The 27,479-nt window shown below is 46.6% G+C and overlaps 1 protein-coding gene across 1 annotated transcript in view; it reads right to left on the reverse strand.

The window, feature by feature from the left end:
* The window catches only part of TLCD3B (TLC domain containing 3B), a 41,658-nt gene extending 15,421 nt beyond the window's left edge, over nt 1-26,237 (reverse strand). The window contains exon 1 of the mRNA XM_040356151.1: nt 25,949-26,237. Within this exon, the coding sequence (XP_040212085.1) occupies nt 25,949-26,073 (125 nt within the window). The 5' untranslated portion in view covers nt 26,074-26,237. The remainder of the gene's footprint in view (nt 1-25,948) is intronic.
* Between the last annotated feature and the right edge of the window lie 1,242 nt (nt 26,238-27,479).

The following is a 27,479-nucleotide window of genomic DNA, read 5'->3' on the forward strand; positions in this document are numbered from 1 at the left end:
CATTCACTAGAGAGCAGTGACATCACTGAGAATGCAGCCTATCCATTCACTAGAGAGCGGTGACATCACAGAGAATTTAGCCTATCCATTACTAGAGACCGGTGACATCACTGAGAATGCAGCCTATCCATTCACTAGAGAGTGGTGACATCACTGAGAATGCAGCCTATCCAATCACTAGAGAGCGGTGACATCACTGAGAATGCAGCCTATCCATTCACTAGAGAGCAGTGACATCACTGAGAATGCAGCCTATCCATTCACTAGAGAGTGGTGACATCACTGAGAATGCAGCCTATCCATTCACTAGAGAGCGGTGACATCACAGAGAATTTAGCCTATCCATTACTAGAGACCAGTGACATCACTGAGAATGCAGCCTATCCATTCACTAGAGAGTGGTGACATCACTGAGAATGCAGCCTATCCAATCACTAGAGACCGGTGACATCACTGAGAATGCAGTCTATCCATTCACTAGAGAGCGGTGACATCACTGAGAATGCAGCCTATCCATTCACTAGAGACTAGTGACATCACTGAGAATGCAACCTATCCATTTCTAGAGACCGGTGACATCACTGAGAATGCAGCCTATCCATTCACTAGAGAGCGGTGACATCACTGAGAATGCAGCCTATCCATTACTAGAGAGCGGTGACATCACTGAGAATGCAGCCTATCCAATCACTAGAGAGCAGTGACATCACTGAGAATGCAGCCTATCCATTTCTAGAGAGCGGTGACATCACTGAGAATGCAGCCTATCCAATCCCTAGAGAGCGGTGACATCACTGAGAATGCAGCCTATCCAATCACTAGAGAGCAGTGACATCACTGAGAATGCAGCCTATCCATTTACTAGAGACCGCTGACATCACTGAGAATGCAGCCTATCCATTCACTAGAGAGCGGTGACATCACTGAGAATGCAGCCTATCCAATCACTAGAGAGCAGTGACATCACTGAGAATGCAGCCTATCCATTTCTAGAGAGCGGTGACATCACTGAGAATGCAGCCTATCCAATCCCTAGAGAGCGGTGACATCACTGAGAATGCAGCCTATCCAATCACTAGAGAGCAGTGACATCACTGAGAATGCAGCCTATCCATTTACTAGAGACCGCTGACATCACTGAGAATGCAGCCTATCCATTCACTAGAGAGCGGTGACATCACTGAGAATGCAGCCTATCCAATCACTAGAGAGCGGTGACATCACTGAGAATGCAGCCTATCCGTTCACTAGAGACCGCTGACATCACTGAGAATGCAGCCTATCCATTTCTAGAGAGCGGTGACATCACTGAGAATGCAGCCTATCCAATCCCTAGAGAGCGGTGACATCACTGAGAATGCAGCCTATCCAATCACTAGAGAGCAGTGACATCACTGAGAATGCAGCCTATCCATTTACTAGAGAGCGGTGACATCACTGAGAATGCAGCCTATCCAATCACTAGAGAGCAGTGACATCACTGAGAATGCAGCCTATCCATTCACTAGAGAGCGGTGACATCACTGAGCATGCAGCCTATCCATTTACTAGAGAGCGGTGACATCACTGAGAATGCAGCCTATCCATTACTAGAGAGCTGTGACATCACTGAGAATGCAGCCTATCCATTCACTAGAGAGCGGTGACATCACTGAGAATGCAGCCTATCCATTCACTAGAGAGCGGTGACATCACTGAGAATGCAGCCTATCCATTCACTAGAGAGCGGTGACATCACTGAGAATGCAGCCTATCCATTCACTAGAGAGCGGTGACATCACTGAGCATGCAGCCTATCCATTACTAGAGAGCGGTGACATCACTGAGAATGCAGCCTATCCATTTCTAGAGAGCGGTGACATCACTGAGAATGCAGCCTATCCAATCCCTAGAGAGCGGTGACATCACTGAGAATGCAGCCTATCCAATCACTAGAGAGCAGTGACATCACTGAGAATGCAGCCTATCCATTTACTAGAGAGCGGTGACATCACTGAGAATGCAGCCTATCCATTCACTAGAGAGCGGTGACATCACTGAGCATGCAGCCTATCCATTTACTAGAGAGCGGTGACATCACTGAGAATGCAGCCTATCCATTACTAGAGAGCTGTGACATCACTGAGAATGCAGCCTATCCATTCACTAGAGAGCGGTGACATCACTGAGAATGCAGCCTATCCATTCACTAGAGAGCGGTGACATCACTGAGAATGCAGCCTATCCATTCACTAGAGACCGGTGACATCACTGAGAATGCAGCCTATCCATTCACTAGAGAGCGGTGACATCACTGAGAATGCAGCCTAACCATTCACTAGAGAGCGGTGACATCACTGAGCATGCAGCCTATCCATTACTAGAGAGCGGTGACATCACTGAGAATGCAGCCTATCCATTCACTAGAGAGCGGTGACATCACAGAGCATGCAGCCTATCCATTCACTAGAGAGCGGTGACATCACTGAGAATGCAGCCTATCCATTCACTAGAGAGCGGTGACATCACTGAGAATGCAGCCTATCCATTCACTAGAGAGCAGTGACATCACTGAGAATGCAGCCTATCCATTCACTAGAGAGCGGTGACATCACTGAGAATGCAGCCTATCCATTCACTAGAGAGCGGTGACATCACTGAGAATGCAGCCTATCCATTCACTAGAGAGCGGTGACATCACTGAGAATGCAGCCTATCCATTCACTAGAGAGCGGTGACATCACTGAGAATGTAGCCTATCCATTACTAGAGAGCGGTGACATCACTGAGAATGCAGCCTGTCCATTTCTAGAGACCGGTGACATCACTGAGAATGCAGCCTATCCATTCACTAGAGAGCGGTGACATCACTGAGAATGCAGCCTATCCAATCACTAGAGAGCGGTGACATCACTGAGAGTTCAGCCTATCCATTACTAGAGACCAGTGACCTGACTGAGAATGCAGCCTATCCATTCACTAGAGAGCGGTGACATCACTGAGAATTCAGCCTATCCATTCACTAGAGACCAGAGACATCACTGAGAATGCAGCCTATCCGTTCACTAGAGAGCGGTGACATCACCAAGAATGCAGCCTATCCAATGACTAGAGAGCGGTGACATCACTGAGAATACAGCCTATCCATTCACTAGAGAGCGGTGACATCACCAAGAATGCAGCCTATCCAATGACTAGAGAGCGGTGACATCACTGAGAATGTAGCCTATCCATTCACTAGAGAGCGGTGACATCACAGAGAATGCAGCCTATCCATTACTAGAGAGCGGTGACATCACTGAGAATGCAGCCTATCCATTCACTAGAGAGCGGTGACATCACTGAGAATGCAGCCTATCCATTCACTAGAGAGCGGTGACATCACTGAGAATGCAGCCTATCCATTACTAGAGAGCGGTGACATCACTGAGAATGCAGCCTATCCATTCACTAGAGAGCGGTGACATCACTGAGCATGCAGCCTATCCATTCACTAGAGAGCGGTGACATCACTGAGAATGCAGCCTATCCAATCACTAGAGAGCGGTGACATCACTGAGCATGCAGCCTATCTGTCTGTCCCTCCACTTCCTTTCTAGTAAAATGTTGTCACCAGGACAGGAAGCAAAGGTAAATCTCTCTAATGGTGCCCCCCGGGTTCTAGCCCCTCCCTGCTCTGTACAAAACGAGTGGAAAAGTTTTGGCGGAACATAAACTTTAATGCAGATGCTGAGCAGAAGTCTCCATGTAACGCGTTCTGTTACTATCTAATTTATTGCGGTTAGCGGCATTACAGGGGAACGGCGCTAAAACTTAACGGCCTAATAAAAATGTGACTTGTAACAGATGTGTTATAAAAGAACGGTCCGCAGTGACTCGTTACCCACAATGCACCAGCAAAGACTGGCATCTGCCAGAGCTTCCCAGCGCACGGCGCTTGCAGTATTTCAGAAGACATTGGCGGGTCGGGGGGATCTCATGAGCTCTTCTGTGGTTAGAGGATCATCAGCATTTTTGTCTTCAATTAACCACTTAAGGACCCCGTAACGCCGATATACGGCGGCAGAATGGCACGGCTGGGCACAATCACGTACCTGTACGTGTCTCTTTAAGCGCAGCCGTGGGGTCGCGCACAGCGCGACCCCACGGCTGCGCTTAAAGAGACACGTACAGGTACGTGATTGTGGACCCGCAGACCCGATCGCCGCCGACGTCCCGCGATCGGTCCCCGGAGCTGAAGAACGGGGAGAGCTGTATGTAAGCACACCTTCCCCGTTCTTCGTTGTGGCAGTGTAACTGATCGTCTGTTCCCTGATATAGGGAAAGACGATCAATGACGTCACACGTCCAGCCCCGCCCCCCCTACAGTTAGAAACACACATGAGGTCACACTTAACCCTACAGCGCCCCCTAGTGGTTAACTCCCAAACTGCAATTGTCATTTTCACAATAAACAGTGCATTTTTTTGCTGTGAAAATGACAATTGTCCCAAAAATGTGTCAAAAGTGTCCGAAGTGTCCGCCATAATGTCGCAGTCACGAAAAAAAATCGCTGATCGCCGCCATTACTAGTAAAAAAAAAAAAATTAATAAAAATGCAATAAAACTATCCCCTATTTTGTAAACGCTATGGCCCAGATTCACGAACGACTTACGCCGACGTATCTTCTTATACGCCGCGTAAGTCCACGGATGCGCCGTTGTATCTATGCGCCGTATTCTTGAAGCCAGATACGCCTGAATTCTGGCTCCATCTGACCGACGTAAGTCTCCTACGCCGTTGTATCTTGGGCACATATTTACGCTGGCCGCAAGGGGCGCTTCCATTGATTTACGCGTCCAATATGTAAATGAGCTAGATACGCCGATTCGCGAACGTACTTACGCCCGTCGCAGTAATCTACGCCGTTTACGTAAGGCGTAGGTCCGGCGTATAGTTATCCCTCATAAAGCAGGTGTAAGTCATGTTAGGGTATGGACCAGGGAACAGCTGTCGGATTTTACGTTGTTGTACAGGTGTACAGACCTGGTAACTCAGCATAGGGATGGAGGGAACCCCTCATAATGGGCACAGCGGGTGTACAGACCTGGGAACTCAGCACAGGGATGGAGGGAACCCCTCATAATGGGCACAGCAGGTGTACAGACCTGGTAACTCAGCATAGGGATGGAGGGAACCCCTCATAATGGGCACAGCGGGTGTACAGACCCGGGAACTCAGCACAGGGATGGTGGGAACCCCTCATAATGGGCACAGCGGGTGTACAGACCTGGGAACTCAGCACAGGGATGGTGGAAACTCCTCATAATGGGCACAGCGGGTGTACAGACCCGGGAACTCAGCACAGGGATGGTGGGAACCCCTCATAATGGGCACAGCGGGTGTACAGACCTGGGAACTCAGCACAGGGATGGTGGGAACTCCTCATAATGGGCACAACGGGTGTACAGACCCGGGAACTCAGCACAGGGATGGTGGGAACCCCTCATAATGGGCACAGCGGGTGTACAGACCCGGGAACTCAGCACAGGGATGGTGGGAACCCCTCATAATGGGCACAGCGGGTGTACAGACCCGGGAACTCAGCACAGGGATGGTGGGAACCCCTCATAATGGGCACAGCGGGTGTACAGACCCGGGAACTCAGCACAGGGATGGTGGGAACCCCTCATAATGGGCACAGCGGGTGTACAGACCCGGGAACTCAGCACAGGGATGGTGGGAACCCCTCATAATGGGCACAGCAGGTGTACAGACCTTCAATCTCAGCACAGGGATGGTGAGAACCCCTCATAATGGGCACAGCAGGTGTACAGACCTTCAATCTCAGCACAGGGATGGTGGGAACCCCTCATAATGGGCACAGCAGGTGTACAGACCTGGGAACTCAGCACAGGGATGGTGGGAACTCCTCATAATGGGCACAACGGGTGTACAGACCCGGGAACTCAGCACAGGGATGGTGGGAACCCCTCATAATGGGCACAGCAGAGGAACAGACCCGGGAACTCAGCACAGGGATGGTGGGAACCTCTCATAATGGGCACAGCGGGTGTACAGACCCGGGAACTCAGCACAGGGATGGTGGGAACCCCTCATAATGGGCACAGCGGGTGTACAGACCCGGGAACTCAGCACAGGGATGGTGGGAACCCCTCATAATGGGCACAGCAGGAGTGCAACCCCAAGAATCTCACCAACTGAGTCCCCAAGAAATAGAAAAAACTGCCAGGGGTTAAATCTCCACAACCCAGTAAATACTGAAATGTGATTTTTAGGTGGACTGGCCCTTTAATCTCTCGCTCTCGATCCTCACTGCTGTTCGCCGTCCATTATTATGAGTTATTAGATGCAGAAAACGACTTGAGCACAGCTAGTAAAATCCTCTTCTGAGGAATACAGTCCTATTGATTTGGACACAAATAACCAGAGTCAGCGGATTTGACAGGGAAAAAATAAATTGCGATTCATGTTCATTTTCTGAGGTCGGGAGGACGGCGCGGCCCCCGCAGGTCGAGTTTCAGGAACCACGGCGACTCTTGCGGCTCCTGTTTGCTATTTATAAGAAAAAACACTTAGCTGTGCTTTTAGCTTTCCTGTCACAACTGAGAGCGATCGGGGGAGGGGGGCGCATGTCTCGTCCTGACGCATTTCTCGTCCTGACGCAGGGCGACTCCCGAAACCTGCTATAGAGATTTGGATTGCGGCAGCCCTGAAAATTTAATGTTGACCTTGAATTTGAATTTTACTTTTGCCTTTCCTGGCACCTCACTTCGCCCCTCATCAACATTCATAATTTTAGACACTGTGATGTCATCGCTATGCCTCTCTACTTCTCTATGCAATGCAAGCAGATCGTGGCTGGTGGGAGGAGTCAGCAGGGGGCTGTACACAGCTTCTTGAACATCACAGCACCCGGCCTCAGTACTCCTCTCTCTGATTGTTGGTGTCATTGTAAGGAATTGTTCCACATTGTTGGTGTCATTGTGAGGAATTGTGCCCCATCATTGGTGTCAAAGGGCCTGATTGTTGGTATCATTGTGAGGAATTGTGTCCCATTGTTGATGTCATTTTGAGGAATTATATCTCATCATTGGTGTCAATTGGCCTGATTGTTGGTGTCGTTGTGAGGAATTGTGCCCCACTGTTAGTATCATTAGAGTAAAAGTGCCCCAAGGGCCAGATAAAGGCAAGCAAAGGGCCGCACCCGGCCCCCGGGCCGCAGTTGAGACCCCTGAGCTAGATGATGCACCAGTTTATACCTTGTGCAGCTGTTTTCTCTCTTCACTAAATCTCTCCTTATTTTCTGGAAGGTCCAAAATTCTGTGTTCCCCGGTTCCAGCCCCGCCCACTCTCCCGGGACCAAGCCGAAGCCCTGCCTACTTCCCACTTTCTGGGAAGTAGGCAGGGCTTCGGCTTGGTCTCGGGAGAGTGGGAAGTAGGCAGGGCTTCGGCTTGGTCCCAGGAGAGTGGGAAGTGGGCAGGGCTTCGGAGTGGTCCCGGGAGAGTGGGAAGTGGGCAGGGCTTCGAATTGGTCCCGGGAGAGTGGGAAGTAGGCAGGGCTTCGGCTTGGTCCCGGGAGAGTGGGAAGTGGGCAGGGCTTCGGATTGGTCCCAGGAGAGTGGGAAGTAGGCAGGGCTTCGGCTTGGTCCCGGGAGAGTGGGAAGTGGGCAGGGCTTTGACTTGGTCCCGGGAGAGTGGGAAGTAGGCATGGCTTCGGCTTGGTCCCGGGAGAGTGGGAAGTGGGCAGGGCTTCGGAGTGGTCCCGGGAGAGTGGGAAGTAGGCAGGGCTTCGGCTTGGTCCCGGGAGAGTGGGAAGTAGGCAGGGCTTCAGGTTGGTCCCGGGAGAGTGGGAAGTAGGCAGGGCTTCGGATTGGTCCCGGAAGAGTGGGAAGTAGACAGGGCTTCGGCTTGGTTCCGGGAGAGTGGGAAGTAGGCAGGGCTTCGGCTTGGTCCAGGGAGAGTGGGAAGTAGGCAGGGCTTTGGCTTGGTCCCGGGAGAGTGGTAAGTAGGCAGGGCTTCGGCTTGGTCCAGGGAGAGTGGGAAGTAGGCAGGGCTTTGGCTTGGTCCCGGGAGAGTGGTAAGTAGGCAGGGCTTCGGATTGGTCCCGGGAGAGTGGGAAGTAGGCAGGGCTTTCGGCTTGGTCCCGGGAGAGTGGGAAGTAGGCAGGGCTTCGGCTTGGTCCCGGGAGAGTGGGAAGTGGGCAGGGCTTCTGAGTGGTCCCGGGAAAGTGGGAAGTAGGCAGGGCTTCGAATTGGTCCCGGGAGAGTGAGAAGTAGGCAGGGCTTTGGATTGGTCCCGGGAGAGTGGGAAGTAGGCAGGGCTTCGGATTGGTCCCGGGAGATTGGGAAGTAGGCAGGGCTTCGGCTTGGTCCCGGGAGAGTGGGAAGTGGGCAGGGCTTCGGAGTGGTTCCGGGAGAGTGGGAAGTAGGCAGGGCTTCGGATTAGTCCGGGATAGTGGGAAGTAGGCAGGGCTTCGAATTGGTCCTGGGAGAGTGGGAAGTAGGCAGGGCTTCGGCTTGGTCTCGGGAGAGTGGGAAGTAGGTAGGGCTTCGGCTTGGTCCCGGGAGAGTGGGAAATAGGCAGGGCTTCGGCTTGGTCCCGGGAGAGTGGGAAGTAGGCATGGCTTCGGCTTGGTCCCGGGAGAGTGGGAAGTAGGCAGGGCTTCGGCTTGGTCCCAGGAGAGTGGGAAGTAGGCAGGGCTTCAGGTTGGTCCTGGGAGAGTGGGAAGTAGGCAGGGCTTCGGATTGGTCTCGGGAGAGTGGGAAGTAGGTAGGGCTTTGGCTTGGTCCCAGGAGAGTGGGAAGTAGGCAGGGCTTCGGCTTGGTCCCGGGAGAGTGGGAAGTAGGCATGGCTTCGGCTTGGTCCCGGGAGAGTGGGAAGTAGGCAGGGCTTCAGGTTGGTCCTGGGAGAGTGGGAAGTAGGCATGGATTCGGCTTGGTCCCGGGAGAGTGGGAAGTAGGCAGGGCTTCAGGTTGGTCCTGGGAGAGTGGGAAGTAGGCAGGGCTTCGGCTTGGTCCCGGAAGAGAGGGAAGTAGGCAGGGCTTCGGCTTGGTCCCGGGAGAGTGGGAAGTAGGCATGGCTTCGGCTTGGTCCCGGGAGAGTGGGAAGTAGGCAGGGCTTCAGGTTGGTCCTGGGAGAGTGGGAAGTAGGCATGGATTCGGCTTGGTCCCGGGAGAGTGGGAAGTAGGCAGGGCTTCAGGTTGGTCCTGGGAGAGTGGGAAGTAGGCAGGGCTTCGGCTTGGTCCCGGAAGAGAGGGAAGTAGGCAGGGCTTCGGCTTGGTCCCGGGAGAGTGGGAAGTAGGCAGGGCTTCGGCTTGGTCCCGGGAGAGTGGGCGGGGCTGGAACCGGGGAACACAGAATTTTGGACCTTCTGGAAAATAAGGAGAGATTTAGTGAAGAGAGAAAACAGCTGCACACGGTATAAACTGGTGCATCATCTAGCTCAGGGGTCTCAACTGCGGCCCGGGTGCGACCCTTTGCTTGCTCCCGGGAGAGTGGGAAGTAGAAGGGGAGAGGAGAAGCTCGGTGGAGGCGAGGAAAGGAGGGGCTGAGAAGGGAGGAGAAGGGGGGAGGAGAAGCTCGGTGGAGGAGAGGAAAGGAGGGACTGAGAAGGGAGGAGATGGGGAGAGGAGAAGCTCGGTGGAGGAGAGGAAAGGAGGGACTGAGAAGGGGAGAGGAGAAGCTCGGTGGAGGAGAGGAAAGGAGGGGCTGAGAAGGGAGGAGATGGGGAGAGGAGAAGCTCGGTGGAGGAGAGGAAAGGAGGGACTGAGAAGAGAGGAGATGGGGAGAGGAGAAGCTTGGTGGAGGAGAGGAAAGGAGGGGCTGAGAAGGGAGGAGATGGGGAGAGGAGAAGCTCGGTGGAGGAGAGGAAAGGAGGGGCTGAGAAGGGAGGAGAAGGGGAGAGGAGAAGCTCGGTGGAGGAGAGGAAAGGAGGGGCTGAGAAGGGAGGAAATGGGGAGAGGAGAAGCTCGGTGGAGGAGAGGAAAGGAGAGGGTTGAGAAGGGAGGAGATGGGGAGAGGAGAAGCTCGGTGGAGGAGAGGAAAGGAGAGGGTTGAGAAGAGGAGATGGTGGTGCTAGGAGAGATAATGGAGGGTAATGTAGACATGTAGTCTATGTACAGTATCTCAAAAAAGTTAGGACACCCCTCAGCAAATGTACACCATTATACAAGCTGTACACTCTCTACTTTATATTGTAGCAAAGTGTAATTTTTTCAGTGTTGTCACATGAAAAGGTACAAAAAAAGATTTACAGAAATGTGAGGGGTGTACTGACTTTTGTGGGACACTGTATATAGACACCTCATATGTACAATGCAGGTCTGACTTTCACCAGTCGGTCGGTTTCTTTGGTATCTCTGAAAACAAACTTTTTTGCCTAATAAAGTTCATTTCCCATTTCTCGCGGTGAATGATAAATTTATCGGATTATTTTCTGTAGTGGAAATCAGAGGGAAATCTCTCTTCGGAATAAATGCTGCTGAGTGATTGGAATTTTTCATCTCATTCCTCATTGTTCCTCCAAGTTATCAGCGGCACATTTATAATCACACACCTGAGACGCAGAGATACATTTTGGGTCGGTGAAAGCTTGTTTGGCGGTTGGCTGATTCTGTCAGATTCTGGCCCCTCCCCCTCTCGCCTGACATCTTCTGACCGCTATCCGTCATGAAATGTATTAATAAGGGAGAAGCTCCTCATCCTATTTAGTGCGCTGTGACAATTAGCACTTCAGCAAACGATTCTCCCGGCGTTATCTCACCTCCCATCGTGACTCACGCCTCGCGGGACACGACAGTCGGCTCACGTATTGCCGGCGTAATTTTCCAGTGCTGACTTAAAGGGGTTTCCCTCCCGGGGATGAGGTTATGAGGTTTCCACAGACAGTAGAGAGTGGGGGGGTCATCTTCCGGGGGACTCTCTGGGGGGGGGGGGTCATCTTCCGGGGGACTCTCTGGGGGGGTCATCTTCCGGGGGACTCTCTGACTCTCTGGGGGGGAGGTCATCTTCCGGGGGACTCTCTGGGGGGGGTTATCTTTCGGGGGACTCTCTGAGTCTCTGGGGGGGGTCATCTTCCGGGGGACTCTCTGGGGGGGGGGTCATCTTCCGGGGGACTCTCTGACTCTCTGGGGGGGAGGTCATCTTCCGGGGGACTCTCTGGGGGGGGTTATCTTTCGGGGGACTCTGAGTCTCTGGGGGGGGGGTCATCTTCCGGGGGACTCTCTGACTCTCTGGGGGGGAGGTCATCTTCCGGGGGACTCTCTGGGGGGGGGGTTATCTTTCGGGGGACTCTCTGAATCTCGGGGGGGGGGGGGTCATCTTCCGGGGGACTCTCTGTGCCCAGTAAGCAAGTGGTTAATAAAAAATTGGGGATATTTATTATAGCAAAAAGTACAAGATATCATATTTTTTTTTTTAATTGTCGCTCTATTTTTGTTTATTGCGCAAAAAAATTAAAAACCGCAGAGGCGATCAAATACCACCAAAAGAAAGCTCTATTTGTGGTGAAAAAGGATGTCAATTTTGTTTGGGAGTCGCGTCGCACGACCGCGCAATTGTCAGTATTTGGTGTGACCGCCCCTTTTGGCTTTCAAACCAACATCAGTTCTTACATTTGCACAAAGTCAGGGATTTTGTAGGATTAGAGTCAGGTGTATGATTAACCAATTACACCAAGCAGGTGATAATGATCATCAATTTCATAGGTAGGTTGAAACACAGTCATTACCTGAAAACAGAAATAGTGGTGTAGGAGATTTTAAACTGGGTGAGGAACAGACAAACTCTGCTACTAGGGTGAGGTTGTGGAAGACAGTTGACTGGATGCTTAAAACTAGGTAAGGAACAGACAAACTCTGCTACTAGGGTGAGGTTGTGGAAGACAGTTCAGTAGGAGGCTTAAAACTGGGTGAGGAACAGCCAAACTCGGCTACTAAGGAAAGGTTGTAGAAGACAGATGACTGGAGGTGTAAAACTGGATGAGGAACAGCCAAACTCTGCTACTAAGGTGAGGTTGTGGAAGACAGATGACTGGAGGCCTAAAACTGGGTAAGTAACAGACAAACTATGCTACTAAGGTGAGGTTGTGGAAGACAGTTGAGTAGGAGGCTTAAAACTGGGTAAGGAACAGCCAAACTCTGCTACTAAGGTGAGGTTGTGGAAGACAGTTGAGTTGGAGGCTTAAAACTGGGTAAGGAACAGCCAAACTCTGCTACTAAGGTGAGGTTGTGGAAGACAGATGACTGGAGGTGTAAAACTGGATGAAGAACAGCCAAACTCTGCTACTAAGGTGAGGTTGTGGAAGACAGTTGACTGGAGGCTTAAAACTGGGTAAGGAACAGACAAACTCTGCTACTAAGGTGAGGTTGTGGAAGAAAGTTCAGTAGGAGGCTTAAAACCGGGTGAGAAACAGCCAAACTCTGCTACTAAGGTGAGGTTGTGGAAGACAGTTGAGTAGGAGGCTTAAAACCGGGTGAGGAACAGACAAACTCTGCTACTAAGGTGAGGTTGTGGAAACTGTTAAGTAGGAGGCTTAAAACTTGGTGAGGAACAGACAAACTCTGCTACTAAGTTGAGGTTTTAAGAGGCATACAACTGGGTGTGGAACAGCCAAACTCTGCTACTAAGGTGAGGTTGTGGAAGACAGTTGACTGGAGGCTTAAAACTGGGTAAGAAACAGCCAAACTCTGCTACTAAGGTGAGGTTGTGGAAGACAGTTGACTGGAGGCGTAAAACTGGGTGAGGAACAGCCAAACTCTGTTGCTAGGCTGAGGTTGTGGAAGACAGTTTCATGTCACACGTCACACACCATGGCAAGACTGAGCACAGCAACAAGACACAAGGTAGGTACACTGCATCAGCAAGGTCTGTCCCATGCTGCCAAAAGCATGAATACCTGGTCACATGATCATGGTATCACTGTGCTTGATTGGCCAGCAAACTCGCCTAACCTAAACCCCATAGAGAAGATGAGAGACACCAGACCTAACAATGCAGACGAGCTGAAGGCCACTATCAAAGCCACCTGGACTTCCATAACACCTCAGCAGTGCCTCAGGCTGATCGCCTCCATGCCACGCCACAATGATGCCGTAATTCATGCAAAAGGAGCCCCGGCCAAGTATTGAGTGTATACTATACTGTACATGGACAGACTTTTCAGGAAGCCAACATTTCTGTATTAAAAATCCTTTTTTTATTGGTCTTATGTGATATTTGAATTTTTTGAGATACAGAATTTTGGGTTTTCACTCGCTGTAAGTGTATATGTTAAGAAAAGCAGTTTAATGTGGAAACCCCGCTGTGCCCTCCATCAGTGTTTGTATGTATACTATATAAATCCTGTATAAAATAATAATAATAATAATAATAATAATAATAATAATCTGTCACACATATAATGTCAATGTACAATAATGAACGTTCTTTATGTTGACACACCTGGACCGGGCCACGTGCCGGGATAGTTACATTGTATATAGCTCCCCTGTGTCTGTATATATGACACTGACAGATTATACACATGATACAATGTCTGCACAATATCTGTGTACACATCAACACAATAGACTAAATAAACCACAAAATAATAATAACAAAAAATATATAGAAGAAAAACAAAAACAAAAAAATGAGCCAGAGCAGAAATCAATAGCTATTGTACATTTGCATCACAAGCAAATACAATGATAAAAAAAATAAATGTCTGCACAACAATATCTGTGTACACATCAACACAAATAGACTAAATAAACCACAAAATAATAATAACAAAAAATATATATATAAAAAAATAAAATAAAAAAAAGGAGCCAGAGCAGAAATCAATAGCTATGGTACACATGTGCATCACAAGCAAATACAATAATAAAAAAATAAATGTCTGCACAACAATATCTGTGTACACATCAACACAATCGACTAAATAAACCACAAAATAATAATAACAAAAAATATTAAAAAAAATATATAAAAAATGAGCCAGAGCAGAAATCAATAGCTATAGTACATTTGTTGCATCACAAGCAAATACAATAATAATAATAATGATAATAATAAATGTAAATAAAAAAGATTAAATAAAGATAAATGAATAATAATAATAATAATAATAATAATAATAATAATAATAATAATAAAAAAAAAAGCATAAATCAATTGCTATGGTAGAGAGAAAAGATAACCACTCAATAGTGATCAGAGAGCCCCTTCACTGTATCCAAAGCATGGGTGCCGGCAATGCAATGAGAATGCAAAAAATTAAGGGAACTTGGACAGCCACACTCCAAAAACGTTCCTTTTAATAAAATTAATTAAATCACAAAATAAACATGCCACAGCAAAAAATTGACGTAAAGCATTGACGTTTTGTGGCAGATTTTCGAGCATGCGCACTGGGATTTTTTCACGAACGGCGCATGCACCGTTTAAAAAAAAAACGTAAAATACGCGGGGTCAATTCAAATTTAAATAAAAAACGCCCCCAACATCCCCATTTGAATTAGGCGGGCTAACGCCGCCACACATACGTTACGCCGCCGTAACTAAGGGCGCAAGTTCTTTCTGAATGCAGAACTTGCGCCCAAAGTTACAGCGGCGTAACGTATCTTAGATACGTTACGCCGGGTGGACAGATAGACCAATCTATCTGAATCCGGCCCTCTCTGTGTGTGCCTGCAACAGCAGCCGGTGGGAAAGAAAAGGAAGGAAGTTGGAAGCGCTGCGGGTGGGGGGGGGGGGGGAGCCAGGGCAGTAGGGGGAATCTGCACTGCACGGGGTGATTAAGGTGTGCCCGGGCACATCTGGCACACCCTGTGCGCAAGCCTACACCTGCCCCAATGATACTCCTGTATGGCATTTCCTATGGGAAAACGCACACACAAAAAAATCACCTACCTAAGCTGAAGTGTGGATGGGGACTTTCCAGTAAGGCCCCTTTCACACTGGGGCGGTTTGCAGTTCCTAAACATCTGGGGTGCCAAGGTTCACCCTCACTGATGTCTAGCCCCTTTCTCCCAAGCCTGACTTTTCCTGGGCCCACCCCTTTTTATTCCTTGGCCCACCCCTTTTATTCATTGGATTGCAGGTAAATCATGAAGGCTCAGCATCACATAAAGGGATTATCTATAGTAGTCCGCATGTACCGTATTTATCAGCGTATACTGTGCACTTTTTTGCCCTGAAAATCAGGGCAAAAGCGTGGGTGCGCGATATACGCCGATACCCGCTTTCCCGCGCCGAGTTTGAATACTGCGCCGGCATATACCGAGCGCAGTACACTCGTGTATAGTCGGGCAGTCTCGGCTCCTCTCGCGCTGACGTCCTGGACGTACAGGACGTCAGCGCGAGAGTAGCCGAGCCTGCCCGAGTGTACTGCGCTCGGTATATGCCGGCGCAGTATTCAAACTCGGCGCGGTTTCATGTTTGGGAGATTTCCCTGCACTCAGTGGTCTGAGTGCCTTGATGGTTGGGTGTCAATGTGTGGGAATGGACGCCGCGCAAGACACCAAACTGTAAGTACAAAAATCTTTTTTTCCACAGGAATTGGGGGCAACTTTAGGGGTGCGCGCTATACGCGGGAGCGTGCTATACCCCAATAAATACGGTAATTACCGACTGCCTAGGAAAGTCCATTCCCACACATTGACACCCAACCATCAAGGCACTCAGACCACTGAGTGCAGGGAAATCTCCCAAACATGACACCAACAGCAAAAATAACCTACAGTGCCTTGAAAAAGTATTCACACCCCTTGAAATTTTCTAAATCTTGTCATGTTACAACCAAAAACGTAAATGCATTTTGTTTTGATTTATGTGAGAGACCAACACAAAGTGGCACATAATTGTGAAGTGGAAGGAAAATGATAAATGGTTTTGATTTTTTTTTTTACAAATAAATATGTGAAAAGTGTGGGGGAGGGCATTTGTATTCAGCCCCCTTTACTCTGATACCCCCAACCCAACTAAGATCTAGTGGAACCATTTGCCTTCAGAAGTCACCTTATTAGTAAATAGAGTCCACCTGTGTGTCATTTAATCTTTGTATAAATACAGCTGTTCTGTGAAGCCCTCTGAGGTTTGTTAGGAAATCTTAGTGAACAAACAGCATCATGAAGGCCAAGGAACATACCAGACAGGTCAGGGATGAAGTTGTGGAGAAGTATGAAGCAGGGTTAGGTTATAAAAAAAATCTCCCAAGCTTTAAACATCTCACGGAGCTCTGTAGGATCCATTATCCGAAAATGGAAAGAGTATTGCCCAACTGCAGACCTACCAAGACATGGCCGTCCACCTAAACTGACCGGGCCGGGCAAGGAGAGCATTCATCAGAGAATCAGCCAAGAGGCCCATGGTAACTCTGGAGGAGCTGCAGAGATCCACAGCTCAGGGGGGAGAATCTGTCCACAGGACAACTATTAGTGGTCTCTCCACAAATCTGCCCTTTATGGAAGAGTGACAAGAAGAAAGCCATTGGTGAAAGAAAGAGACATAAGAAGTCCTGTTTGCAGTTTGTGAGAAGCCATGTGGGGGAGGGGACACAGCAAACATGTGGAAGAAGGTGCTCTGGTCACATGACACCAAAATGTAAAATCTTGGCCTAAAAACAAAACGCTATGTGTGGGGGAAACTAACACTGCACATCACCCTGAACACACCACCCCCACCGTGAAACATGGTGGTGGCAGCCTCATGTTGTGGGGATGCCTTTTCTTCAGCAGGGACAGGGAAGCTGGTCAGAATTGATGGGAAGATGGATAGAGACAAATACAGGACAATCTTAGAAGAAAACCTGTTAGAGTCTGCAAAAGACTTGAGACTGGGGGGAGGTTCACCTTCCAGCAGGACAACGACCCTAAAGTACAGCCAGAGCTACAATGGAATGGTTTATATCAAAGCATATTCATGAGTTAGAATGGCCCAGTCACAGTTCAGACCTAAATCCCATTGAGAATCTGTGGCAAGACTTGAAAATTGCTGATCACAGACGCTCTCCATCCAATCTGACAGAGCTTGAGATATTTTACAGAGAAGAAGAATGGGCAGAAATGTCCCTCTCTAGATGTTCAAAACTGGTAGAGACACCCCCAAAAAGACGTGTAGAGAAAGGGGGTTCTACAAAGTATTGACTCCGGGGGGCGCCATACAAATGTCCCTCCCCCCACACTTTTCACATATTTATTTGTAAAAAAATTGAAAACCACTCATCATTTTCCTTCCAATTCACAATTATGTGACACTTTGGGGTTGATTTACTAGGGAAATCCACTCTGCACTACAAGTGCACTTGTAAGTGCAGTTGCTGTAGATCGCTGTAGATCTAAAGGGGAAGCTCTGAAATGAAGGGAAGCTCTGCTGATTTTATCATCCAATCATGTTCAAGCTAAAATGCTGTTTTTTTATTTTCCTTGCATGTCCCCATCGGATCTACAGTGATTGCACTTGCAAGTGCACTTGTAGTGCAAAGTGGATTTGCCTTTCGTAAATAACCCCCCATAGTGTTGTGTCTCTCACATAAAATCCCAATAAAATACATTTACTTTTTTGGTTGTAAAATGACAAAAGTTGGAAAATTTCAAGGGGTAGGAATATTTTTTCAAGGCACTGTATATAACCAATAATAACAAATAAATTATAACAATAAAAAATAACCTTGATAACCAATTAAAACAATACACATTTTTTAATATATATATATATATATATATAAAATAAAAAATAAAAAAAAACAATACTTCTTCATTATGTAAAAATAAAAGGATGGAGCTATACGTACGCTTTAACTTTTTTTTTTTTTTTCTAACCGTTCACCCTTCATGCAGTTTTGTTCCTGCATAAGTTTGTACAAGTTAAAAAAAAAAAAACATTTAAAAAATAAAAAAAAATTTTTTGCCAACTCATAGCTGGTGAGTGTTTGGATGGCAGAAGGTACATGTCATAGCAATACACACTTCTCAGTCAAGTCACCGAACCTGGACTATGGTGCGTGTAAATGTGTACTTAAAGACTAGATTCAGGAAGCTTTCAAATCTGCGTCGGCGTATCGCTACGCCGATTCTCAAAGGCAGATACGCTCCAAAAATAGGCTTCCTCCGCCGACGTAACTTGAATGCGGTGGCGTAGAATTGTGTGCAATATTACGTTGGCCACTAGGGGCGCTTCCGTTGTTTTCGGCGTAGAGTATGCAAATTATCTAGTTACGTCGATTCACAAACGTACGTGCGCCCGGCGGTAGTTTTTTACGTCGTTTGCGTAAGGCGTTTTCGGTGTAACGTTGCTCCTGCTATTAGGTGGCGCAGCCAATGTTAAGTATGGACGTCGTTCCCGCTTTGAAATTTGAATAGTTTACGTTGTTTGCGTAAGTCGTTTGCGAATAGGGCTGGACGTAATTTATGTTCACGTCGAAACCAATACGTCGTTGCGGTGTACTTGGGAGCAATGCACACTGGGATATGTACACGGACGGCGCATGCGCCGTTCGTAAAACACGTCAATCACGTCAGGTCATCACACATTAGCATAAAACACGCCCCCTTCCACATTTGAATTACGCGGGCTTACGCCGGTCCCATTTACGCTACGCCGCCGCAACTTATGGAGCAAGTGCTTTGTGAATACTGCACTTGCTCCTGTAAGTTGCGGCGGCGTAGCGTAAATACGATACGCTGCTCCGCCGTGACATCAAGCGCAGCTACCTGAATCTAGCCCACAGGGGATTTAATAAAAGCAAAAATGTTGTTAATTTCTCAAGGGAAGTTGCGCTTTGCATGAGAATTTCCCCAGAGCTTTGTGAATTCAATGAATCTCTAATGACTTTCACCATCCAATCACGTACAACCAAAAAAAAGCTGAATTTATTTTATATGATTTTTTTTTATTGGGTATTATTAGCAAAGTAAAGTTTTATCACATTCACTAAACTCTGGGGAAAATTCTGTTTTCAAAATCAAACTTTCCTTGCAAAGTGAACAGCCTATTTGCCTTCAGTAAATCAACCCCACAGTGCTCTTCGCACACTTTTGACAGTACAAACAAGATACTGTAGCAAACGCAACTTAAATAAGGTATATATATATATATATTATATAAAACAAACACAATATACAAACATATGTATGTAGTATATAGATATCATATATCAGACCCCTATGCACAGTGTAAACCTAAATATTAGCTACTGAGACTCATACACATTGGGGCAGATCCACAAAAGAATTACGCCGGCGTATTTATTGATACGCTGGCGTCATTTTAAATTTCCCGCGTCGTATCTTTGTTTTGTACGTTCAAAACAAGATACAACGGCATCTCGGCTAGATCCGACAGGCGTAGGCCTTAGTACGCCGTCGGATCTAAGATGCAATTTTTCGGCGGCCGCTAGGTGGCGTTTCCGTCGAATTCCGCGTCGAGTATGCAAATTAGCTAGTTACGGCGATCCACTAACGTACGTCCGGTATGCGCATTTTTTTACATCGTTTGCGTCTGGCTTTTTCCGGCGTATATTTAAAGCTACTGTTATGAGGCGTACTCAATGTTAAGTATGGCCGTCGTTCCCGCGTAGAAATTTGAAATGTTTACGTCGTTTGCGTAAGTCGTTCGCGAATAGGGATTTGCGTAGAATGACGTCACCGTCGGAAGCATTGGCTTGTTCCGGGTTAATTTCGAGCATGCGCACTGGGATACCCCCACGGACGGCGCATGCGCAGTTAAAAAAAAACGTTGTTTACGTCGGGTCACGACGTATTTACATAAAACACGCCCCCATCACAGAGATTTGAATGCCGCGCCATTACGCCGCCAAAGATACACTACGCCGCCGTAACTTACGGCGCGGATTCTTTGTGGATTTGAAAAAAAAAGTAAGTTACGGCGGCGTAGTGTATCTTAGATACGCTACGCCCGACGCAAAATTACGCCGATGTACGTGGATCTGCCCCATTGTATACCTCTCTAAATATATCAGTCACTGCCCCCTATACATAGTGTATACTTGTCTGTATATATCCCTGTCCCCTATACATAGTGTATACCTGTCTGTATATATCCCTGTTCCCTTTACATAGTGTATACCTGTCTGTATGTATCCCTGTCCCCTATACACAATGTATACTTGTCTGTATATATCCCTGCCCCTATACACAATGTATACTTGTCTGTATATATCCCTGTCCCCTATACATAGTGTATACCTGTCTGTATGTATCCCTGTCCCCTATACACAATGTATACTTGTCTGCAGGGCAGGACTTAGGGTGGTGGGGGCCCCTGGGCTTGAGTGTTGAAGGGGCCCCCTGGAGCCGAGAATTGGGGGGGATCGAAGTTGTTGAGCGGGGGGGGGGGGGGCGAATTGAAGTTGTTGAGCGGGGGGGGAGCGCATTAAAGTTGTTGAGCGGGGGGGGATTTTGCAGTTGTTGAGCCGGGGCCACAGACTGTCATTAGCCCGGCTCTCGGCTTTCTTCCCTTCAGCAGCCACAGTCCTCCACACACCACTCCGGTTCCTCCTGCTTCCGTGCTGCCTCCTCTTGCAGTGCGGGAAAATTAACCCTTTTGCGGGACTGCGGGAAGAAGCCGTCTGTGCGGGAAAGTCCCACAGAATCCGTGCGTGTTGGGAGGTATGCGCAGGGCCGCCATCAGGAATTTTGGGGCCCCTTGCACAGCTTAAGGCATGGGCCCCCTGAAGCAGAGAACCTAGGGGGGGTGGGGGTGCTGCCACCTGAAATTGAGAAGCGTGGGGGCTGCCGCAAATTGAGAAGCGGGGGGGCCTTTACAAAAAAAAGAAGAAATAAAGAAGAAAACAAATATATATAAATATATGTAGCCATCCGGGGCCCTGGGGACCTCTGGGCCTTTTAATAAAAAGAAAAAATAAACCTCTGGGCCCTTTAATAATAAAAAAAAAAACATTTATAAAAAATACATAAAAAAAGGGAGGTTGCCAAACCCGGGGGCCCTGGGGACCTCTGGGCCCCTGGGAACCTCTGGGCCTTTTAATAAAAAATAAAAAAATAAACATTTATAAAAAAAATAAAAAAGGGGGGGTTGCCACATGGGGCCCTGGGGACCTCTGAGCCCTTTAATAAAAAAAAAATATATATATATATATAAAAAAAAATGTATTTTTTTTATAAAAAAATAAAAAAGGTGGGTTGCCATCCGGGGGCCCTGGAGACCCCTGGGCCCTTTAATAATAATAATAAAAAATATATATATATATATATATATATATATATATATATATATATATATATATATATATATATATTTATTATATATAAAAATAAATAAAAAAAAGGGGGGTTGCCGTCCGGGGCCCTGGGGGCCTCCGGGCCCCTGGGGACCTCCGGACCCCTAAAAAAAAAAAAAAAAAAAAAAAAAAAAAAAATTTTTTTTTTTTTTTTTAAAGGGGGCCCCCTATTGGGTGGGGCCCCTGGGCTTGAGCCCAGTCAAGGCCAATGGTAAGTCCGGCCCTGCTTGTCTGTATATATCCCTGTCCCCTATACACAGTGTATACTTGTCTGTTAATATCCCTGTCCCCTATACATAGTGTATACTTGTCTGTATGTATCCCTGTCCCCTATACATAGTGTATACTTGTCTGTATGTATCCCTGTCCCCTATACACAGTGTATACTTGTCTGTATATATCCCTGTCCCCTATACATAGTGTATACTTGTCTGTTCATATCAGTCACTTACCCCTACACACGGCCTACACCTATATGTACACATTGGTCACTGATCCCTATACACGGAATTTACGTGTCTGTATACAATGATCACTGACCCCTATACACAGCGTATATCTCTCTGTATATACCAGTCACTGACCCCTATACACATCATGAACCTGTCTCCATATATTGGTCACTGATCCCAATACACATCATGTACCTGTCTCCATATATTGGTCATTGATCCCTATACACATCATGAACCTGTCTCTATATATTGGTCATTGATCCCTATACACATCATGAACCTGTCTCCATATATTGGTCCCTGACCCCTATACACATCATGTACCTGTCTCCATATATTGGTCCCTGACCCCTATACACATCATGTACCTGTCTCCATATATTGGTCCCTGACCCCTATACACATCATGTACCTGTCTCCATATATTGGTCCCTGACCCCTATACACATCATGTACCTGTCTCCATATATTGGTCCCTGACCCCTATACACATCATGTACCTGTCTCCATATATTGGTCCCTGACCCCTTTACACATCATGTACTTGTCTCCATATATTGTTCCCTGACCCCTATACACATCATGTACTTGTCTCCATATATTGGTCCCTGACCCCTATACACATCATGTACCTGTCTCCATATATTGGTCCCTGACCCCTATACACATCATGTACCTGTCTCCATATATTGGTCCCTGACCCCTATACACATCATGTACCTGTCTCCATATATTGGTCCTTGACCCCTATACACATCATGTACTTGTCTCCATATATTGGTCCCTGACCCCTATATGCACCATCAACCTGTCTGTATATATTGATAACTCGCTCCAATACATGGTGTATACCTGTCTGTACATATCGAACACCGGCCCCTATATGCAGTATAAACTATTCCTGTCTGTATAGAATTGGACACTGACCCCTATACACAATATATACCTGTCTGTATAGATCAATTATTGACCCCCTATACACAGGATATGTCTGTATATATTGATCACTGATCCCCATACATAGCATATACCTGTCTGTATATATTGATCACTGTCCCTTATATGCTTTGTATTCCTGTCTGTATATATCTGTCAAAATCCCAGTACACATGTTTTACCTGTCTGTATATAATTGGACACTGACTCCTATACAAAGCATAAATCTGACTGTATATATCAGTCATTAACATAGTGTGGACTTGTGTCTACAGCCAGAGGAACTATCACTGAAAATACTCTGTATCCCCAGTATAGTGCGGCTGATACATGGTGGCTTGATGTTGCTACATTGTAATTGAAGACACACTGTATATGGGGAATACATGCCCTATATTATAGAGTTCAGGTATAGTTTTCCTAGCATAGAAAAGATGGCAGATGCTGCATTGATGTCAGTATACAATGTGCCCCAAATACAATGCTGCTGGTACATAACATACACCTAGATAATGCTGATATCTTGTATATCCTCTGTAAGGAAAATAATACATTGTATCCATAATATACTGAGAGATATCACCAACATGATGAGAAATATACATTGTATTGCCTATATACTTAGAATCCCCAATACAGTTTGGGAAATAAACATTGTATCCCCAATATAGTGAGAAATATAAATTGTATCTCCAAAATAGAGTGAAATATACATTGCATCCCCAATATAATGGGAAATGTACAGTACATTGCATTCCCAGTGCTGGTCCCAGGGCCATGCTGTGCATTCACACACATACACATGCCCCTCTATAGTGACAATGATACATTGTATCCTGTGATGTCATAATGCTGATATTCTGTATCCTCTGAATGTACAGTTTCTGCTGTTCTGGGGTGTCATATCATCTGTACAAAGCACCCTCTGTATAGTGAGAGTTATACACTGATATTATGATTTGAGGGACCCCCGGTATAGTGAGAATACTTTGTTTCCACCATATAGTGTACAAAGCTTTACATGATATCATATTATACACTTCCCAGGTGCAGTGATACAATGTATACTCTGTATAGCGACAGTGGTAGAGTATAATCAAGTTATGGGAACACATGGTCTGTACAATCTGTATGGTGAAAGTGTTCCGCTGCATTCCCCTATGTTATGATCCTGGTACAGAGTCCCCCATCATAGTGATAATATACATTGTATCCTCTCTCTATAGTGATAATATACATTGTATCCTCTCTCTATAGTGATAATATACATTGTATCCTCTCTCTATAGTGATAATATACATTGTATCCTCTCTATAGTGATAATATACATTGTATCCTCTCTCTATAGTGATAATATACATTGTATCCTCTCTCTATAGTGATAATATACATTGTATCCTCTCTCTATAGTGATAATATACATTGTATCCTCTCTATAGTGATATAGACACATTGCAAACTCTGTATAGTGATACTGATACATAGTGACATAGCTACATTCTGCATTTTGGTATAGCGAAAGATGCATTATATCCACCATAAAGTGATCCTTGTGCCGTGTGCCCTGTGTATCGTAATGCTGGTGCAGTGTGCCCTCTGTATAGTGATCCTGATGCAGTGTGCCCTCAGTATAGTGATCCTGATGCAGTGTGCCCTCTGTATAGTGATCCTGATGCAGTGTGCCCTCAGTATAGTGATCCTGATGCAGTGTGCCCTCTGTATAGTGATCCTGATGCAGTGTGCCCTCTGTATAGTGATCCTGATGCAGTGTGCCCTATGTATAGTGACCCTGATGCAGTGTGCCCTCTGTATAGTAATCCTGGCCCAGTGTGCCCTCTGTATAGTGATCCTGATGCAGTGTGTCCTCTGTATAGTGATCCTGATGCAGTGTGCCCTCTGTATAGTGATCCTGGTGCAGTGTGCCCTCTGTATAGTGATCCTGATGCAGTGTGCCCTCAGTATAGTGATCATGATGCAGTGTGCCCTCTGTATAGTGATCCTGGTGCAGTGTGCCCTCAGTAGTGCTCCTGGCCCAGTGTGCCCTCTGTATAGTGATCCTGGTGCAGTGTGCCCTCAGTATAGTGATCCTGATGCAGTGTGCCCTCTGTATAATGATCCTGATGCAGTGTGCCCTATGTATAGTGATCCTGACCCAGTGTGCCCTCAGTATAGTGCTCCTGGCCCAGTGTGCCCTCTGTATAGTGATCCTGGTGCAGTGTGCCCTCAGTATAGTGATCCTGATGCAGTGTGCCCCCAGCATAGTGATCATGGTGCAGTGTGCCCTGTGTATAGTGATTATGATGCAGTGTGCCCTGTGTATAGTGATCATGATGCAGTGTGCCCTATGTATAGTGTTCCTGGCCCAGTGTGCCCTGTGTATAGTGATCCTGATGCAGTGTGCCCCCAGCATAGTAATCCTGATGCAGTGTGCCCTCTGTATAGTGATCAGCTCCTATGTAAGTATATATTATAGTATAGTCGTGATGCAGGGTGTAGTAGATTTCGGTGCTGTATAGTAGTGTATACATATGTAGTATAGTATGTGATCTGGTGATGTCATTGTGCCATGTGCTGAGTATAGTGATCCTGTTGTGTTATAGTATATATATATATATATATATATATATATATATATATATATATATATATATATAATGGCTCAGTATAATGTCAGTGGGCAGAGTACAGTAATGATGATGCAGTAGTATATTTATTATATACCCCTGTATGTCGGTGATGAATGTGCTGTGTATAGTGAAGATGGTGCAGTGTAATTAATGTGTGTATATATATAGTTTATAGTGTGTATATTGTATATAGTGCCCCCCCCCCCTGTTGAGTATAGTGATGGTGCAGTATGATGTATATGTTCCCCCCCCCCCCCCCCCTGATGATGGTGCGTATATATATATATATATATATATATATATATATATATATATATATATATAGTGCCCCCTGTGCTGTGTATAGCGAGAATGGTGCAGTGTCATGTATAGATTGTATAGTATATATATATATATATATATATATATATATATATATATATATATATATATATAGTGTATGGATATAATGCCCCCTGTGCTGTGAGATGTGCGGCATGCTGTGGCCGTTGGTGCTGATGTTGCGGTGTCGGTCGGGATGGAGGAGATTGGGGGTGTCGGTTGGGATGGAGGAGATTGGGGGTGTCGGTTGGGATGGAGGAGATTGGGGGTGTCGGTGGTGTCGTTCGGGGATGGAGAAGGTTGCGGTGTCGGTCGGGGGTGTAGGAGATTGGGGGTGTCGGTCGGGGGTATCGGTGGTGTCGGTCGGGGGTGGAGAAGGTACCTGGCGGCCACGATGTCGGCGTTGGGTTGGTCTCCCCGGAAGGTAGGTATCCCCCGGAGCCCGGCCCTGGCCAGCAGGAAGAGACCTGGGAAGAAGAGGCTGCCAGCCGCCAGGACCAGGACCATGGCGGCACCGGGAGGAGGAGGAGGGGGGCACTAGGCACCGGGCACACAGACAATGGGGGCAGAGGAGTCCGCTACACTCATCTACAAAGAGGGGAGAGCCGGGGAGGGAGGAGGAGGAGGAGGGAGGAGGATGAGCTGTGATGGTCCCCGCACTGAGTGAGGAGGATGGCTGGATGATGAGCAGTGACACGGGGACAGCCGGGGGGGGGGGGGGGGCACTGAGATATAACCGCCTGTCCTAATCCAGCCTGACATGGCTCTACTCTAATCCCCCCATCATCATCATCATCATCACTGGGGGAGGGGGCCACAGACAGGTGACACTACACCCAACATTGTATATACATCACCCAACATTCTATATACATCACCCAACATTGTATATACATCACCCAACATTGTATATACATCACCCAACATTCTATATACATCACCCAGCACTGTACACCCAACATTGTATATACATCACCCAACATTCTATATATATCACCCAACATTCTATATACATCATCACCCAACATTGTATATACATCACCCAACATTGTATATACATCACCCAACATTGTATATACATCACCCAACATTGTATATACATCACCCAACATTCTATATACATCACCCAACATTCTATATACATCACCCAACATTCTATATACATCACCCAACATTCTATATACATCACCCAACATTGTATATACATCACCCAACATTCTATATACATCACCCAACATTCTATATACATCACCCAACATTCTATATACATCACCCAACATTGTATATACATCACCCAACATTCTATATACATCACCCAACATTGTATATACATCACCCAACATTGTATATACATCACCCAACATTCTATATACATCACCCAACATTCTATATACATCACCCAACATTCTATATACATCACCCAACATTCTATATACATCACCCAACATTCTATATACATCACCCATCATTGTATATACATCACCCAACATTGTATATACATCACCCAACATTCTATATACATCACCCAACATTCTATATACATCACCCAACATTGTATATACATCACCCAACATTCTATATACATCACCCAACATTGTATATACATCACCCAACATTGTATATACATCACCCAACATTGTATATACATCACCCAACATTCTATATACATCACCCAACATTATACATCACCCAACATTGTATATACATCACCCAACATTGTATATACATCACCCAACATTCTATATACATCACCCAACATTCTATATACATCACCCAACATTCTATATACATCACATTCTATATACATCACCCAACATTCTATATACATCACCCAACATTGTATATACATCACCCAACATTCTATATACATCACCCAACATTATACATCACCCAACATTGTATATACATCACCC

The sequence above is a fragment of the Rana temporaria genome, chromosome 6 (genome assembly GCF_905171775.1).
Source record: "Rana temporaria chromosome 6, aRanTem1.1, whole genome shotgun sequence".
Lineage (NCBI taxonomy): Eukaryota > Metazoa > Chordata > Amphibia > Anura > Ranidae > Rana > Rana temporaria.